The 18444-nt window shown below is 37.2% G+C and overlaps 1 protein-coding gene across 1 annotated transcript; it reads left to right on the top strand.

Annotated features, from left to right (window-relative positions):
• The first annotated feature begins 839 nt into the window (after positions 1 to 839).
• On the top strand, positions 840 to 8704 carry LOC146140893 (uncharacterized). Its single transcript, XM_083392307.1, has 12 exons — positions 840 to 953; positions 1358 to 1510; positions 3219 to 3266; positions 3645 to 3692; positions 3865 to 3912; positions 4249 to 4432; positions 4758 to 4855; positions 6131 to 6273; positions 6579 to 6671; positions 6859 to 6989; positions 7460 to 7647; positions 8581 to 8704. Coding segments are annotated over exons 1-12 (1197 nt in total). The 5' UTR covers positions 840 to 892; the 3' UTR covers positions 8583 to 8704.
• Positions 8705 to 18444: the final 9740 nt, after the last annotated feature.

Below are 18444 nucleotides of genomic sequence, written 5' to 3'. Positions count from 1 at the left end.
TACACCTTTAAGCTTTATTTATACTGAAAAATGTACAGCAACACGACAACCCGACAAGTAAGCGTTCATGCTGTCAGTTACCCCAAATAGAACGAATTAGGAATAAGAATAGGTCGTGGGATGTAGTAACAGCCATGAGTACCTGAATATAATTGCCACTGTAAAAACGTAGCAAACCCGATAATACGTTTTTCTTTCATGCAGCACACTGCGGAGGTATATATTTCCACTCGCCTTGTTATAAAGACGGTGATTAATTTCGGAGGCCTCACTCTTGTCGGAAATTCGATTTGAAAGCTCCAGAGGTTTTAAATTCGTTGCTTCTCTGCATTGTGAATCAATCAATGTAGTTTTTAAACTTTATTTAATTAGTCTGTTAATGTGTTGGGCATAGCCTTTGTTAGATCGTCTGTTTAATTCATGTTTTGATGCATTTAATAAGCATGCTAAAAGGAATCAATATAAGCACAGTATGTGTTCTGATGAGAACAAATTGAAATTTAAACTAATAAGATAGTGAATTAATTAAATGTAATTCTAGGTCTAGTTTACCATCAACATTTTTAGAATTTAGTAATTTTATTTCTAATCTAATTTTAAAGATTTAAAATAGTTTAAAAAATATCTAAAATAAATCTAGTTGCCGAGCTCTTGTTATTCGCAAGTTCGCAAGCCACCCGTACTCAAATAGTATTTTTAATATTAAGTTAAGCTGTTTTAATAAATAAGTAAGCCTTAAAGCTTGTGGCTTACTTAAAAAAACAGCTTCTTGAATATTTCGTCTACCTTATTTGAGGAGGTTACATTTAGCTCCATTTGACAAGCCTAATTTTATTTTTAGAGTTGTTATTGGCATCAATAAATATCTCTTAGCAAATAAAGGAATAGTAAAATGAAATCTTGCGTGGTCGTTTTGTTTCTTTCCATCCTGAGTTGTTGCAGATCACATACTGGTAGGTTGCACGAATGCTGTGTTTTCCAGTGGCGGGTTTAAGGAGGCACGAGGTAATAGACACAGAGTTGGGCGACGACACGAATTAAACCAGATTTTTTTAAAAGGGTGGTTTATTGCAAAACCTTCCTAGAAAGAAGCAAAAGGGAGCGACCAACCATATTTGTTTTTTTGTTCGTAGTAAATCAAGTGTTGTACAGACTTTGTCAAGTATTTTGTTTTCGGTTTTCGGTTTGCTTAAGGCACCCTTCATCCTAAAGGGCAATATACAGAGGGGCAATTTTACTTATCGTCGTTTCGCAGTGCAATAGCGAAGATAACAGCTTTTACCCTTATGTATTTTTGAGTTGACTTAACTACCGGACCACAACGAATTGCTCGCATATTGTATTGTTTGTGACGCAGAAAGCAACTACAGATGCTACACGCCGTGGCAAGAACGCAAGACTTGCATCGCCGGCTTCGTGCAGTGGAATTCGGCTGATTGTGAAGCGGCTGGTTGCTGTTATAACGACAGCGCCTACGCTTATTCTGCTCCGAAATGCTTTAAAGCGACAGGCAAGATATTATGTGTTTTTTTAGGTCAACAATTCGAACCCCATTGCTCCATTCATGCAGCTAAATTTCAGAGCAACAGGCGAGATTTATGTGTGCTTTTCTGTTTTTGTCAGGTTGTAAATTGAAACGCAAGAGCTGCACTGGCTGTCCATCCAAAATATTATTTATTAAGCCGGAGCTATCTGATTATATCGTATCGAAAAAGATGCAATGCCCACTGGCATAGCAACGGTTCTTCTTTTTTTTAGTATACTAGAGTGGTATCAGTAGGTATTGCATGCTTAATTAATTTGTGCGTTGCACCCATGATTTGTCGTACAATGCAAGATTTTCTACCATAAAAAAACAAGTTTCAAAGAAAAGAGTCAATTATTACTCGGAAAGAATAGCTTAGCTTTCTAGCACCACGTCAAATTGTGGCCTAAGGGCCCTAGTCATTACATTTGCACGTTTGATTTTTTTAATTTAGTCCTTTTTGCGCAATAATTACGTCATTTGGTATCGGTTGTTATGAGCAGAACAATACATGTTTGGCAATGTTAGAAACACTACGACATATTTAAATCTATTACCCCTATTGAGGGACAGATTGACTATAACAAGCTGAAGGCTATCATTAAAACCCAATGGTATACTGTTTGAAACTAACAGCTACAGTAACATTGCACTCCTGAAAATATGTTTGGTCAGAAAACATGTTTGTTCACTCTTATACTTCCGTTTCTGCATAACACGGAAAGGTGCGCCAGACACCCGATGATTGCGCTCAGCGCTTATTAAACATTTTGCGGTTACGCAAATAGCGGCATGAACCGCCAAACGCCGTCGGACCGGTTAAACGACTGTACAAGGCCACTCCAACTGGTTTAGATGCGGGCTTATTAATTGCTGTACTTCTGCGTTATTTGGAAACGGGTGTTTTACTAAATTCAACGACGTCATGCTCGTAGTAAATCGAAATAAACGTAAAACATTTTGCTTCGGATGTCACCAAAATTAATCTATAAAAATATATTTTTCGTGAATGTTTAGACCCCTACAACATCGCGCATTGGTTGTGAAATGAAATATACAACGTACCATACACCTATTGCATAGATAGGATGCATATCTATGCCTCTATATTGGGCTACCAATCATTTTAAATTTATCATCATTAAAACCGTCATTTAGTTGCTACCAGAGTACAAAAAACGAACGTAAAGATTGGTTAACGGCTAATTCTTGCAAATCTTTAAAATATTCTACAGTGTACACAGTATAGATGGCAACTTAACCACGAAGAATACCCACAAAAAACGTACATTTTAGGATATACATCTATACGGCTCTTAATCATTGCAATGTACGTCAGACATACTGCAAACAATACGCCTATATGCCTATACACGGATGTCCCTTTTTAAAAATAACCACAATTCCTTGAATGTGCTTTCCTATTAAACTCCATCAATAGTAAATGAATCATTAACCCTGTGGCAATTGAAAAATTCTTCGCAACCGGCTTGATGCCACATCGGGCCATCATGAAAACAGTAAATTAGTCGCTATTAACGGTTAACCCTTACATCATTTTGAAATGCTCTGCTACGAACAAGACGATATACCTCGGGAGGATAGCAGCTCCCAATCGAAAATATCTATTGCTGAAACTTAATTTATTTCTTAAATTTTACAAAAACTAACCCCAGTATAATTTGCTTCACAGCTTTACCGGAACAGCACGGCACTTCGTACAACAGAGAGTCTAGCAATGGTTTGTTCGTTTTTTTTTACTTGGGCTAAATGATAAAGAGATAGTAAATCCGACTTGCACAGTTTTGAAATGATCGATTTGCATTAGTAGCCTACCTGGAAATTTAACCGAGAAAAAAGAAAAACGTACACCTATAGGATATGTATCTATAGGACTATTTGGACTATGCACTTTATATAGTATCATTAGCACAGCCAATTAGTCGCTGAATAAATGAAAAAATGAACCAAACCAGCGGTTGCCAAACTTTTCCGAAAATTTTGCCTGGTAGACCCTTTGGTTTAATTGAACTTTTTAACTTCCAAATACAGCGCCAATTACTTGTTAATAATTATCTAAATTTTACAAACACTAATCCGCCAGTAATTTGCTTTGCAGCTTTACCTGAACAGCACGGCCCATCTCACAACAGAGAGCCCAGCAATGGTTTGTTTGTTTTTTTACTTAAAGAAAACAGCTACCGACTTAATGACTTAATTTGTTACGCCATCAATAGTGCACATAACCTGACAATGTGTAACCAGGACGAATTAGCAAACCCTATATAAACGATAAAGGTTAATCTATGTTCTTTAACGTACAAATCTTTTTTATTCAGATTTATCAGACAATCGGGACATGCTGTATTTCAGAGGATCTAGTGATGGTTTGTTTGGAATTTTATATAAAGCTGTATTTCTACGTAGTAACGAAGAACAAAAAACTATCAATCAGATGTTGCTATATAGGCTATCTAAACACAAAATAATCAATCATACACTTTAAAATATTTCATCTTGATTAAGCTTTTGTCTCGTTTTGTTACTATTATGTTATGTAAAGGTTGCAATACTGAAACAAGTTGTTCAAACAAGATTAATGAAAAGATTTCTACTTAATCAGATGCAACCAAACGTTTTTATATGAACATTAAAAAAAACACTTTTGACGTTGTATAAACACACAAGGCTAAACGTAAACAATTAATTGTACATTTGATCAGCGGCCCTGGTTTATCCCACTCGACCCGCCAACCATTACGGATATCAAAATGTCGAAGACGTGCCCTATCTGTTCCGAAGACACGAGTCTGTGGGAAGGGCTGATATGCTGGCTGTTTGCCATCTTGGATATGCATATCCATATCGATATCGAAGAAGCTGCGGACCAACACACGACACTAATAGGTAAATCGACTCGCTGAAACTATACGGTTGTGAGAATAGCCTTAAGTTAGAATCGACATCCCACCATCTTGCAAAACCAAGGGAATCTACAGCTTTATTTTAAAATAAACCTCGTAAGTGTATTTCAGATTCTATTTTTGAACCGGCCCTCCAAGACATTTTCTTAATCTTACGCAGCCCCTGTTAATAATAATTGCCTAGCCCTGCGCTATACTAAAGCAATAAACCGTTACCAGCAAACCTTAAACGAGATTGTGTGACGACTCGATTATGCATAACGTACCTACGTCCGATTTGTTGAAATACGCATATTATATTCGATCAGGCAGCAGTGCATACGTTTCGGATGCTGCTGGCGCAAAGAGAAGAACCCAGCAATCCCGCCATGCTTTCACGCCCAACGGTACATCACACGTAAGCAAGGTAAAGCACATTTCCAAAGCGATACAACTACATTAATACAAAACTGTGCACACGCAAGGCAAGCCGGACATTTATCAAATAAGAATATATATAGATATAGATGTCTTATGTATTTTTTCTAATAGGATAATTTACTTTTTATTATCACTTGATGCCGACTGTTCCACTGCCTCCTTGTCTTCGCAAAAAAGCACCTGCTGGTTGCATGTATTAACAGTGTTTCGCAAATAGTGGGTCACAAGACCATTCACTTGTCGCAAAAACCTTAATATATTGCGAGCTTATAATAAGATTCCGCAATTTGGCCGGTGATCTGTAATTGGACCACGCTCTTCTAAAAGAAAAGTTTTGCCAACTAAAACCAGATAGACACTAACTGGACAAAGTTTTTTGCGCTTTGACGTACGGTAATTTAAAAACATCTCGTCTTTAAATGCTTGTCGCTCCTAAATAAAATCTGCCCCTTGTGGGGCTTGACTGTTTAGTTTTATTTTTTGTGCGAGTCAGCGATTATTACGTTAAGCCTAGTACCGAATATGGCTAGTGTTCATGAGGCTGTAACCCCATAGAAACAGAAACACTAAAAACTAAATTTGTTCCTAAGTCGCCTTTGTCGTCCGATTGTAACATCCACAAGTCAAAACAATTTCGTTTGCGCTCGTAGTCATGTTACGAATGCTATTAAAAACTATTCAAAAAAAAATAAACAAACGCAGAACATTGATTTATCTTTTTTTATAAACTGAGAAACATTGTTGTCAACAAACTGCAACAACGCTTATTTTCAATGAAAAACAACTTCTGAAGTGTTTCGGTCGCGTTTTGTTTTATTTTTGTATGAGCAATCCTAAGTCGCACTAAAAATTACACCTACCGCTTGTACACCAGGGGTGGGGCAAACTGCGGCTCGCCGGAATGTTTTTTGTGGCTCTTCGTCAAATTTCAAAAATAAAATGTAAAGGTTACCAAGAGACCGGTTGATGGACGTTTCTCTCTTTTTCTTTTTTCTATTTAGGCCAGCATTTCGTTTATGACGTAACACTAGACATAGAATCAGAAGATTTAGTTAACAACAAGTCAACGCAATTCCATTGCTATGATAGGAACCTTTAAGTTACCATTTTGAGGCTCTCTGGTACTTGTATTTTCTGCAAATGGCTCTTCCATTGAATACATTTGCCCACCCTTCCACTATGCGGTTTAAGGTCGTTTATAGACCTACTTTCGAATAAACGTCGATAGACATCATATAGTAAAAAAAAATTTGTTTTTAAGAGCCCGGGAAAGTCGACGTCGTGTTTGCGATCGACACACGGGGTACGCTAGCGGAGCAAGCCGCCAACAAAGGCGCGATAAACACCTGGTTCAAGTTTTTTACAGGACTGCTCAAAATTTCAAACGGCGAAATTCAAGTTGGCGTAAGTATACTGCACTACGATTTAATGTTGCAGTTAATATGCGCACAAGCCTATGGTGAAAATTTACACAGCTCATCGAAGAAACTGATCAACACATAAATAGGCGCCATTGTCAACACATTTTATTTAACAAACCATTTTGACCCTTGGTATAATTTTATGCTTAAGGCAAGAATAAGAAGTCGAAGAGTGCGGTTTATAATTTAACACTTGCCATAAAAGTTATTATGTCGCTTTGGGTGGTCTTTGGACTTTTTTTTATTTTAAAGTTCGCCACAATTCACAAATCGACTCTTTCCTTTCAGGCTGCTTACAACTCACGCAGATGCCGAAACTCTATTCGGTTGGGAGAGTACAAAGACCAAGCAAAGCTTAACACCGCTATTGATGCCATTACCGTGAGTATAAATAGGACCGATCGAGTATAAATAGGACCGATCTTGCAAAAATTTGATGGCAACAAAAAACATTAACGTCTTGCAGAACACGCGACAATTTTTCACCGATCACTATAGTGTCCGCGGAACACTGTTTGAAATTTACTGACGTAAGTTACCTGCGTTAAACAATTTTTTTCTGTAATAGGCAGGAACTGGCTGCAGACCTATTTCGACTTTTATTACAATTGCGGTCGCTATAAGGCGTCTTCAACGGAGTCCCCGGGATGCCCGGAAAGTGCTTGTAATCATCACGGACGGATTTATTGCGCCCAGATGGTGGGTTTCTTAATGTGTGCAAAGCTGAAGACTGGTTCAATACCCAATACCAGGGTGTCTGTTCGCGTCTGATAATATACGATAATCTCGGTAGCAAAACGATACAAATTTTCGCAGATAATTTAGCGTTTTAACCTGGCTAAGGAAGATTGGCTAAAAGGCATCAAAAAATTTTCTCTACGCTAATTTTATTGCACTTTTCAAAAAATTATTCGTAACGTAATGGACAGCCGTACGTTTTCTTAGAAAAATCGGATATCGGTAATTACATAAAAAATGCGAGTTATCGGATAACGCCAGTTTGGGAAGCACCATAACACTATCCGGAATGACGTCACAAAGTTTCAAACAATAAAGCTTAATCTAATTTGTGAAAAATAAAATGGTCTAATTTTGCCTAATAAATACAAAAGAATATTATGAAAAATGACTTCCTGTAAACTAAATCTGAATTTTGATTTTTCATTAAGGTGGCACTTTTTCATAAGATTTATCAAGAGGACATTCAACATTGAAATACTTGGAGTAGGGGTTGGATCCAACGTAGGAAATTCACTAACACGAATTATTACGGACCCTCTAAAGATATCTTCTTCCCCTACTTATTCTTTGGGAGATAACGTTAAGTTCAACCTACTCAATGCGATTGGAACTCAGTGTAAGCAAAAGTACATTAGGCTGATTTTCTCTGGACCTTTTTGTTAATGCTTGTAAGTGGTTCTTGAAAACTTTAAATTATTATTAAATATATAGGCTTTCAGTCATCAAAACCGTATACCGAATGTTTATTCGGGACATTTCACAAAAGTTGTTTCGAAAAAATTACTTGGAAATTCGATTTCTGTTGGTAAACTATAATGTCTAAAATCGCACAACCTTACACTTGTAGCTTGAAGTGGTCGTTTGCTAGTTTAAATGCGTGTTTTGAGAAATCTTCCCCCAAATATATTTTCGATTTTCGGCCCAAATGCTGGTCCAATTACCACTTATAGATTAATTAAGCCAGGGAAACACTTTAGAGCAGGGGTTCTACTTTTTTTACCGTGGACCCCTATATTTTCTTTCATCTCGCGTGGACCGCTGTAGGCAAAAAAAAATAAAAAATGACGTCATATATTGACGTCGCAATACAAATAGCCTTCATAAATTTGCTGATTTTGGTTCAAAAATGTGAAAGTGAAATGTCTTAAATACATTCAGTGCAAAACCGTTTTATTTTTGATTAAATTATTTTCTTATAAAAATCTGATTACTTCTTAAATATACACTAATATTTCAATTATATTTTCATGGACCCCCTAAAACTCGTTTACGGACCCCCAAAGGATCCATGGACCCCAGTTTAAGTAAGAACCCCTGCTTTAGAATATTTAAGTCAACTCTCGGTAGGACTTGTGTTAAGCACTGCAATAGTTGTACATTCTATATTGACATGAGCAAGTTAACGTTTGCAGTTTTGTTCCTAAGACAACATTTTTTAACTGCTGTTGCTGTTCTTTCAAACCAAAAAGCTAGTTTTTTGTTTTTAACCTAAAAGCTCAAAGCGATTTCGCTACGTTTGTAATATCTATTTTTTATCTTGTATTTTCAGAGAGACCAGGCGATCTGGCATTTCAAGCTTATAGTACATCAATTGAAAAAAGTTCGTGCAAAAGTACATCATTGAGTTTTTTATAAAGCGCTTACTGCATTCAAAATAAATGACACTAACCCTGTTCGCCAAAACATTAAAGGAAGGTGTTTGCTAGTTGGTACTTTTGGTATTGATTTAAAAAATCTTTTTTTTTCTTTTTTTCCCTAGTGGGTAAGCCAAAGCCAAACATAGAAAGATCTTGACAGACCCGTTCAAGAATATGTTCCTTGAATATTTTTGTTGATAATCTGGGGTGAGGGGGGGTATATATATCAACAAATCTCGACCAGAAACAATACAGGAATAGCGTATAGGAAGCATCACCCTCCATAGTACATACAACAAACATGCAAAAGGATAAATAAAGTGCTTAAAGATTTCAGTGGGCTATCATCACAAACTGAAGACAAATTTTCTAGCACGTTTTACAAAGAACGTCTTCGAACCCACTGAGTTATAGGTGTCGATGTCTAGTGCGTATGTTGCAGGCCTCTCAAATCTATATTCATACGCAACACGCAACTCAAAGCTTAAAAAGATACGTCCTGAAAATAAATTTGCGGCCCATATATTAAGTCTATTAGTAGTAACCGAATTTTTGTATTTTTTAAGACATCGTATAAAAATAATAAGGGCAAATCTTACAAATAAGCACAGAATGGTAACCTTGGTAAGATGTTGTGATAGTATTTAACATGGTAGAAAGTTGCTAGAACGTTTCTGTAAAGCATATTTTGCAATTTCGAGAACTGGTTCAAATGTACAAAAGTGTGACAATCCTCAGTTTTCTACCCGGTGGTTAGTTATATGTTTAGCGCACAGTAAAGCAGAGAAGTTTAGTTGCAGGAATCAGACCTTAATGACATTCGAGAATACCAGCGTTGAATGACTTAAACACTGTTTTAAAATGACTTTACTGGAGTTGTTTGGCAAAATACCTTGACTTGACTAAAGTGTTTTGGACAAATCACTTTGGTTGAAATGAAGTTATTTCAAAAACTAAACAAATTGCTTTTTTAATTTTTCAAGGTCAAAATTTCTCATTTTTTAGTTTCGCTCTAGTTATCACTCATAATAATCAGCCAACTTTACCAATTTACAACACTATTGGGTTATTTTACATTAATTTGACTGGGACGTTTGTTTACAACACTGTTTCTTAAGTGAATGTTTTAACCAAAAATTCTGCCAGCCTTCTGGTGACAAGCATTTTTGGCGTAAACTCTTCGGTTTTTTGGTCGTGTCCCCAAACTTAAATTATGTGTTCGTCAAAGGAATGTAAGAACCTTGCCATGTTTAGGCGATAAACAAGATTATTAAAAGTAAATGAACTAGCAAAATATTTTGTGACATAAAGAAATACATATGGGGTATGCTGAAGTACCAATTAAGAGTCACACAGTGAAGTGCAACATAACATAGTATGCATAATATCTCTTGGCTGCATAAATATGATTCAGAGACACAACCATAGCTTAACGAGGGCGAAGTTCGCGCAAAGTTAACGAGGGCGAAAGTTTCGCGAAATTTTTTTACGTTTACGTAATTTAAACAGCCAATAATATAGTTTAAGCCTTAGAGATGAAACAGCATGGCCTAGTACAGGGGTTGGCAACCCCTGGCACGCATGCCAAAAGTCGAACGCGAGTTGATTTTTCAGGGCACGCCAAATTATTTAACGCGCACGTTATATCACTTTAAGAAAGAGCAACTATTACATCACTATCACATTATTAACATCAATATTACATCACTAACACTCGCAATAACTATTGGTTGCACACATTTCCAATTGGTGTTACAAATTAGTGTCTTAACTGTTGTATTTAACATTATTTTTTACGACTAACCGTTCGTGTTACGTCACAATGCCCTAAAATTGGCGTGATCGACCCTCGTGGCCCCCCTGCTTATGAAAAATACCTAGCTTTGTGTTTAACTGTTTTTACTTGTTTTACTTCTTTCTTAACCTTAATAACAAATATGGCTATTAATCAACGAATATATAGGCCTACTTAGTTTCTAAAGATTTCTAAAAATTTAACAAAATCAATAATTTTCTAAAACTAACAAACCAGTCATTTGAATTTAAATTAACATAATAGTCATTACAAAGCTCTATCTTACCAAGGTGTTTTTTATACATTCGCCTCTGTTTTGTACTGAGCCAAGCGAACGTTATTAGATTCGTCTAGATCCGGGGTTTAACCTTTTTTTGCTCATGTCCCACTTAATTAGTAAAAAAATGGCGGTGGCCCATCAACGTTTAATGAAAAACACTAAGTTTCAACAAAACAATAAATTAATCAAGCTTGTATATTATTTCAAATGTGTTACGTCGTCCGATACTTAATGGCGTGGTCTGGGACCGCCCAGGCAGGTAGCTCAATATATAAACAGGAGAATGAAAGACGCACGCCTTTCTGTTTTCTATTAGGAAAACAAGGGGCGTAAACGCAAAATCAACACTTGACATATAACACATATACACACCAACTATGATCTGTCGAAGCCAAGCAACACGTGGCTGTTCAAATTACACAGATACCAAAACGCTCCAATTAAAAACCACTACAGCAAAAAATAAGCCATTTTGGCGCACTATTGCTACGTAATACGACATTCAATATGTTCAACATATACATTATTCGAAACTACGTCAACGTTCTCTCACAGAGAATATAAATTACTCTACTTAGCTACGTTCAAAATGGCCACCGGCAAACCACAGTTGCAAATCTTAACTTTGCTACAAAGCATTAAACAAGGAAGAAGTCCTAAAACCTTTTTAATTGCAGCCCACCAACAGCTAAAAAAATTGGCAGCACACCTACGAAATATATGTTGATCGACAACATAAGCAAATATGATTAGCAGCCAATAAAAAAAGGAACAGTTTGTAGTGAAATGCGCCAAAGGCGCCGAAAATTTTACGTATTACATTACTTTATCTTCTGATTTTGCGGCTTTCTGAAAATTTCCGAATCCAGTCAAAATCCTAAAATTTGTACTCCCTTGCAATGGCGCACGGTTGATCTCTTACACCTGGAATATTGCATAAGGTCAAAATACCTACCTTGATTTTTCGCGACAATTCGACTTATTAAAAAGTACCCTCACGACTAACACAATTACGGGAATGTCGCGGAACACCGGTAGAATTACTGCTCGCAAACAAAACCTAACATATTGTAAAAAGAAATAATATCACAAACATAATATTAGGTTGAGGTGTTTGCTATTTATTTGTCGGACTCTTATGTGTTCATAATTGCAGGATTTTTGCTGTATGTCAAGCTCTGTGGCCCACTGAAAACAGCGTCATTGCCCAATACTGGGCCATGGCCCACATGGCCCACCACTGGGCCATGGCCCATTGGTTGAAAACCTCTCTAGATGATTTCTGAATTTGCGTATAAAGCGGTAAATGCCACAACCATACATAGAAAGTCAATTATTACGTAACAAGGGACGGGTACACTAGTTCGCAGTACAGAAGTTGCCGATTAAGCTTAAATGTGAATAGTTTATAAAATTTTGCGCAAAGTGCTCGCTAAATATTAGTCTAAAAGTGACCTTGAGTAACCCTGCACCATACTTGCGTTTTACGAGTTTATTTTGCAAGTTAATGCCCTTTAAGAAAATTGCGAATTTCTGCAACTGGCAATAGGCTACACCAGAGTTCGGCATTTTTTTGTCGTGGCCTAAAGTACGCTTTACAGAGTCCCACTACGTAAAACCACTACGCCCTGGTTAACAGTGGATATGTGACGCATATGGCACATGAAAGGATTCGAAATAATCATTTATAGTATGAAGTGACATAAATTTAACTGTACAATTACAAGTCTCACGACTTACACCGCCCTTTGATATCGAAATCATCGGCAAGCCATAATGACTATCTTAAAACCAAGAAAACGGGTTACGCGCGAAGCGCGCCAAAATTTTTGCGAACCACGCTAAGACAATATCAACATTCTTAGCCACACCAACTTTTGAAACTCATTGCAACAAATGTTGGGCTATCACACGGCCAACAACTACATAATAACACTAAGCAATTCAAAATAACTCGGGACCCGTCAAATATGACTCTGCGGCCTACAGTTTGCAGACCACTCGGCTACACGTCAGTTGCTTGCCCAACAGCATTCGACGCACACTTTATGATTAGGCGAAGGTTATCGGAAAGTAATAGGCCGCCTGAAATATAAGCTGGCTCCGCACTATACTTGGCTACATATAAAGCAGCAACGTAATTGTTTAGCCATAGTGATCGGCCTTTATGCAAACTTGCCAACGGCGAACGTTCGTTTAAGCGTAACTTGTCGTGATAGAACGAATCCAATATTATACCTTAAACATGCCTGACGCATCAAAGAACGTGTCAGAAAAATGTCAAGAACGTTACAAGAAAGTTTTACAGTCATAATAAAAATGACACATTTAAGTTTTTTTAAGTTTACTTGCAAATTTCGAACAAAGTGATGCTTTGGTTTTGCAATACCTATAGTTACAGAGTTATGCCGGCCCCCCAATGACCGCTCCGTGGCCCTCTCCATGGCCCCCTAAGGGGGCCGAGGGCCACGGTCGAGAAACCCTGGGTTAAGGTATCTTTACAGAATTTAACTTACGAAATTAGGTTTGGCGTCTTCAAAGATAAGTAAATTATATGTCAGATCATAGCGGGACTGGGGAGTCGGACTCGGGTAACACTACATAAAACCACCCCAGTCCGACGTGTGGTACCAAATTTCGAAACTGATAACTGTCAAAAAAATAAGTGGATTGTTGAATATCCATCTTATTTTAATTGAAATACAGATTGTAGAGTCTGAGCCGGACTACGGACTCGATGAAATTGCACATTTGACCGGAGTCGGACTCGCGTTGTTTTTAACAGACTCCGGAGCCCTGGTTGACTGTGCAAAACCAAACATAGAAAAATGTTTGGCACGCGAGTTGTTGGTAGGTTGACATTATTCATAAACTGGCACACTCCATACCGAAAGGTTGCCGACCCCTGGCCTAGTACAGCCTAGTACAGGGATGGCGAACCAGTGGCCACCACAGAATTTTAATGACCCACTTGTCTCTTTAGAAATACCGAAATGTTATAAATCATTTTCAGGAATAGATAAACGTAAAAAAACAAAGCTTCGTTAGATAGCACTATACTGTATAAATCAGGGCTGTCCAATATGGGGTTGTGCAAAAGTGTTTTAGGGGTAACGATTAGGCCTACATTAACTGCACTTAAGCAAATGCGAGCAAAATAGCAGACAACTAAAAGCATTTTGTTTATCGCTGTAAAACGTAAAAGTTGGCGGGAAACTAAGAACTCGCGATCTAAAAATTGTGAATACCCTGTCACCATGCTGAAAAGATTTATGCAGAACTCTGTAATCCCATAAAAAATGCTGCAGCATTTATTACCTATTTATGTTCTTACTATTCGTGGGAATCCGAATTTGAAAATCGTCCAAAAACCTTGAATTACCAACCCAAACAATAACATTTAAACCGACGCAGTAGCAAAGTTTCGCATAAAATTATTATCAAATAATTAAATGACCCACTTAAGCATTTTTTAAGGATTAAGGTCATGTTTGTGACCCGCGCGATGAAAAGGTTCGCCATCCCTGGCCTAGTACATACTCGTTATGGCATTGCGACTGTCATACCTGTCTATTTCAAAGGAATGGCGACTATCATGGTCGTTTTTCAACTCAATACCGAAGTTTTGCAAAATTAAATAAAACTGCAAATATACACAACAGTTACTGTTTAAACTAATGAACAATCTATATGCCAAACACTGGCTTTTCCTGCTAAACAACGTGCTGCAGACTTTTTTTAGAACACAAAAAATTGATGTCCTGCCAATTAGTACATAATGTTCCTACATATTCACATTAAAAAATATTTGGATTGAATATGTGTATACCAAGCACACGTTTGTTAGGAAAAATGATCTTTCAAAAAAAACATTTAAAATTAAAAAATTAATTTTTTTTTTTGACCATTTTCTTCGGTTTTCTGTCTGATTCTTCGGCCGACATAGTTGCCAAATCGCCAGCTTTCTGCCATACTGGGTTAAACCCAGGGTGAATAAAACTTTTGCGGGGGTGAACCAACTAAGAGGGGTGAATAAGGGTGGACCATATCATGAGACAAGGGTGAATGAAATCTGGAGATATATGCTAGGGGTGAACAAAACTAAAAGCACTGGTTTGCAACACTGGAAATCACTGTTAAGACAAATATTATCAGTTACAAACGTTCGAACTTGATTTTGCGACCCGCGCAGCCCCGGAAGGTAATCTTTTTTGCTCTTGCCCTATGTTATTTCTACTCATCCAATCACTGCTCTAATTTTTTTACTTGAGTTAGCTAAAACTAAACTGCTATCGAATTTAGTCCACTCCAGCTAACTCCATTATTCGTCTAAGAATTTATTTACCTAATAATAAAATTAACCTTACTTTGTGACTTAATGCGAAGTATAGGCAGTTGTGTAAAACATACTCTTTAAAAGCGTCCTTAGCTTGTAAAACTTGAATGGTTAGTTGCATGGTCGCTTTAAATTATTATTCATTCACGTTTAACAGTCGTCCTATAGGTCAGGAAATTTAGCGAAAAAGGGCCTAAATATCAACTCAAAGCAATAGCAACAAAGGTTGTTTTTTTATGGTTCGTCGCCGGAAAGCATAAAAATTGAACTAAATAAATGACGTAGTTGCATTTGACTTGAACAAATAAGGTATATAGACAGGATTACCATCCGCTTTTTTTAGAGGGGCAGGGGGGAAATGAAATACAAATAATCCTAAAAACAAATATTGCTCTCTGCGCCCAATGCAACTTTAAGCAGCTTAATGGACATTTTTTGAGAAACTTTATTAACTTGATTTTTATTAAACCAAGGAAAAATAGCACATTAGTATTTTCTAGGACACTGCACCCCAAAATAAGCACGGTATAGTAGCACTGTATATATGTAACAGGACATATCATTTACATACAACACTAATTGCGTTACGGTTTTAACATACTGGTGCACAGTACTCAGCGCTACTGCAATTAAAATGTCTGACGATTCAACACACAGTTTCATGCATACTCAGACATAACACTGCGCTTCATGCTTGCGGAAAATTTAATTTAATAATACAATCCAGTTTTGCTGTTAGCTCAACATAAAAGATTTCTTCCTGATATACATGCATTATTTCCCAAGGTTACGTTATTACCAGGAAAAATTCAACTTTCTGCACCAAGACAAAACAAACAAACATTTTGCCGCGTATAAAGCGGTAAATGCAACAACCTTACATAGAAAGTCAATTATTACGTAACAAAGGAACGAGTACATTACAAGTTGCGAAAAGTGCTTTTACGTAACGCTCCTTATGTGCGTTTAGCGCCCCCAAAGGTGAAAAGACCAAAAAACTTCCCTTGTAGCTCGCAAACGCCCACATGGGGGCGGTACCGCCAGGGCCGGATTAACCAATAGGCTAATAACGCTATAGCCTTAGGCCCTGGAAAAATTCTGCCCTCAATTTTTTAAGGTTAACTTTTTGTAAGGCTGATAGTGATACAGATCCAGTATCAGTACAGCACAGTACAGCTTTTGCTTAAAAACTAATGACTGAGTCGAGTCAATGTGCCTTGTGTGTGAGTAGGTAAATAAATCGTTTCATTTATGTTGCAAACGAGTTAAGAACTATTTACGTTCTGTGCTATTACTTTTTAGGGGAATACACAATAAAACCTAAAAAGCAACAATACCTAAAGCAAAAAAATCTATAAACCCATAGAATAAAGACCAATGACATAAAGCTTAAATACGCAGATTACTGCCCAGTTCAGAATGAGATCAAAATCGTCTGAATATGACCTAAATCTGTCGGAAAGCAAATTACTTGACGATAACCTTTGCCTAATCTTTTAAGTTTCCGTCAAATGCTGTTGGGCCAGCAACTAACTTGTAATGCCTGGTGCAGAGATTTCCCAATTTCCCTAAAGAGTTTGCAAAAGAACACTCCATCGTGAAACGCGCAAGGGTATGCTACGGGTTTACTCAAGGTCAACTTCTAGGCCAATATTCAGCTAGGTCATGGGTCGGCAACCTACGGCTCGCCAATGTAATTCATCCGGCCCGCCGCCTCTTCGACAAACTAGAGGCGAGTCCATTTCAAATAGGCCTAATTTTTGACTTTTCAACGCTTCGCGCGAATGTTCTTTCTACGTCCGGTTTGTTTACGTTTTGATGCTGTCTTTTCAAGTAGATCTGCGCTTTTTTACCTTTGCAGACAAACCGAAAACGTATGTAACAAAATATTAATGATATAATTTTTTTTTATCTTTTATTTTCGGCAATGTAATAAAAAACTGCAAGAAGAAAAGAAATGCCGGTACCAAAAAAATCGCGCTTGCTTCGCTCGCCGGGTGCGCCCGGACTTAAAAAGGTTAACAAACGCTGAATAGATTAAGTATTAAGGTTATTGCCTTTCCTCAAAGTAGTTTTATCACATTTTTCTTAAATAGTATGGATGACGAGGTGTGGACTCGAATTTTGCGTCAACACTTTACTTCCTCCGTAAACTTAATTAAATACATCTTTAGGTGCAAAAGATCCGAGACCCGCCTGATTCACAGTTGTTCTAACATTTTAATAACACAATTCTTAATTAACATTTTGTGCGGCCCCCGGAGGACTTCCTTGGTTTGGTTTTGGCCCGCGACTAGAAATAGGTTGCTGCCACTGAGCTGCACGCGTATTTGCCAAAACAGTAGTAACGCATTATTAAAATAAAAATCTAGGAATAATCTCGGCGAATGTAGTGACAAAACATTAGTCTAATATGAAAATATACCTCGGCGGAGTCTAAAACTAAGTTAGTTAAATAATTAGAAAGTAGGTGCACTTATTCAACTTTTCTCTTCTTACATTTTGAGTTAAATTCTGTTGTATGTTGAAGGGTAGGTTAAACTTCACGTTACAACCTCTCAAAGTCCTTTTTTACAAGGTAAATAAAAAACCTACAGATGCAAAAACGTCAAAAGTGACCCACTGGTCCCACAGCTCCCCTACAATGAGTCTATGACACTTAATTACATTTATTACATGTTTTTCTATTATGTTTGTGTTATTTTGCAGTAGCCTAAATAATTTCAATTTTTCATGTATGTATTTTTACTACTTTTTGTAGCCTCGTTTGCAAAATTAGGTCCTTCCCTGGTAAATAGCCTTAGGCCCACAGTACCCTTAATCCGGCCCTGGGTACCGCACTCGTTGGAAACTTCTGTCATAGATAAAAGACCTGTAGGTAGTGTTGCTTTCTAAGAACCTTTCACATTTAAGAAACAAAAATTGATAATAATAGAGACACCCGTAAAAGCACAAACGCCAATATTTCAAATACTTGCATTCAAGGAAAGTTGCATACATATACTGTACATGACACAATGACACATACTGGGATCTATATAAGATAGTACCTACTGAAGTCACTTTTTAATCATTGTCGGCTGTCAAAAAAAATTCAACGCTCTAGCTACGATATTAAATTAGTTCATATTTCAAAGCTGGCCACACAAAATGTCGGGGAAAGATATAGGCCTACCTTAGGAGTATTATCTATAGACTTTCCGCGAATGCGCGACAACTTCTTTTGTACATGGTATTGAAACGGGTGAAACAAACCTTGATAACTTCCAATTCTTGTTATAATCGACTTGCGTTTCGAGCACAGCAACTAAACCTCTTTTCAGTTATACTACGTAACTGCACGAAGACGCCGCGTCATTTTTAGC

The sequence above is a fragment of the Ascidiella aspersa genome, chromosome 6 (genome assembly GCF_963924565.1).
Source record: "Ascidiella aspersa chromosome 6, kaAscAspe10.2, whole genome shotgun sequence".
NCBI classification, from domain to species: Eukaryota; Metazoa; Chordata; class Ascidiacea; order Phlebobranchia; family Ascidiidae; genus Ascidiella; species Ascidiella aspersa.
The sequence above is the reverse complement of the archived record's forward strand: the minus strand, read 5'-3'. Positions and strand labels throughout refer to the sequence as shown.

What these genes read in the sequence shown, in the direction of transcription:
- LOC146140893 (XM_083392307.1), top strand. Translation starts at nt 893, where the DNA reads ATGAAATCTTGCGTGGTCGTTTTGTTTCTTTCCATCCTGAGTTGTTGC. An exon ending in GAAATGCTTTAAAGCGACAG is followed by an intron (nt 1,511 to 3,218) that starts GCAAGATATTAT and finishes TTTGCTTCACAG; the next exon opens with CTTTACCGGAACAGCACGGC. An exon ending in GGATTTATTGCGCCCAGATG is followed by an intron (nt 6,990 to 7,459) that starts GTGGGTTTCTTA and finishes TTTTTCATTAAG; the next exon opens with GTGGCACTTTTTCATAAGAT.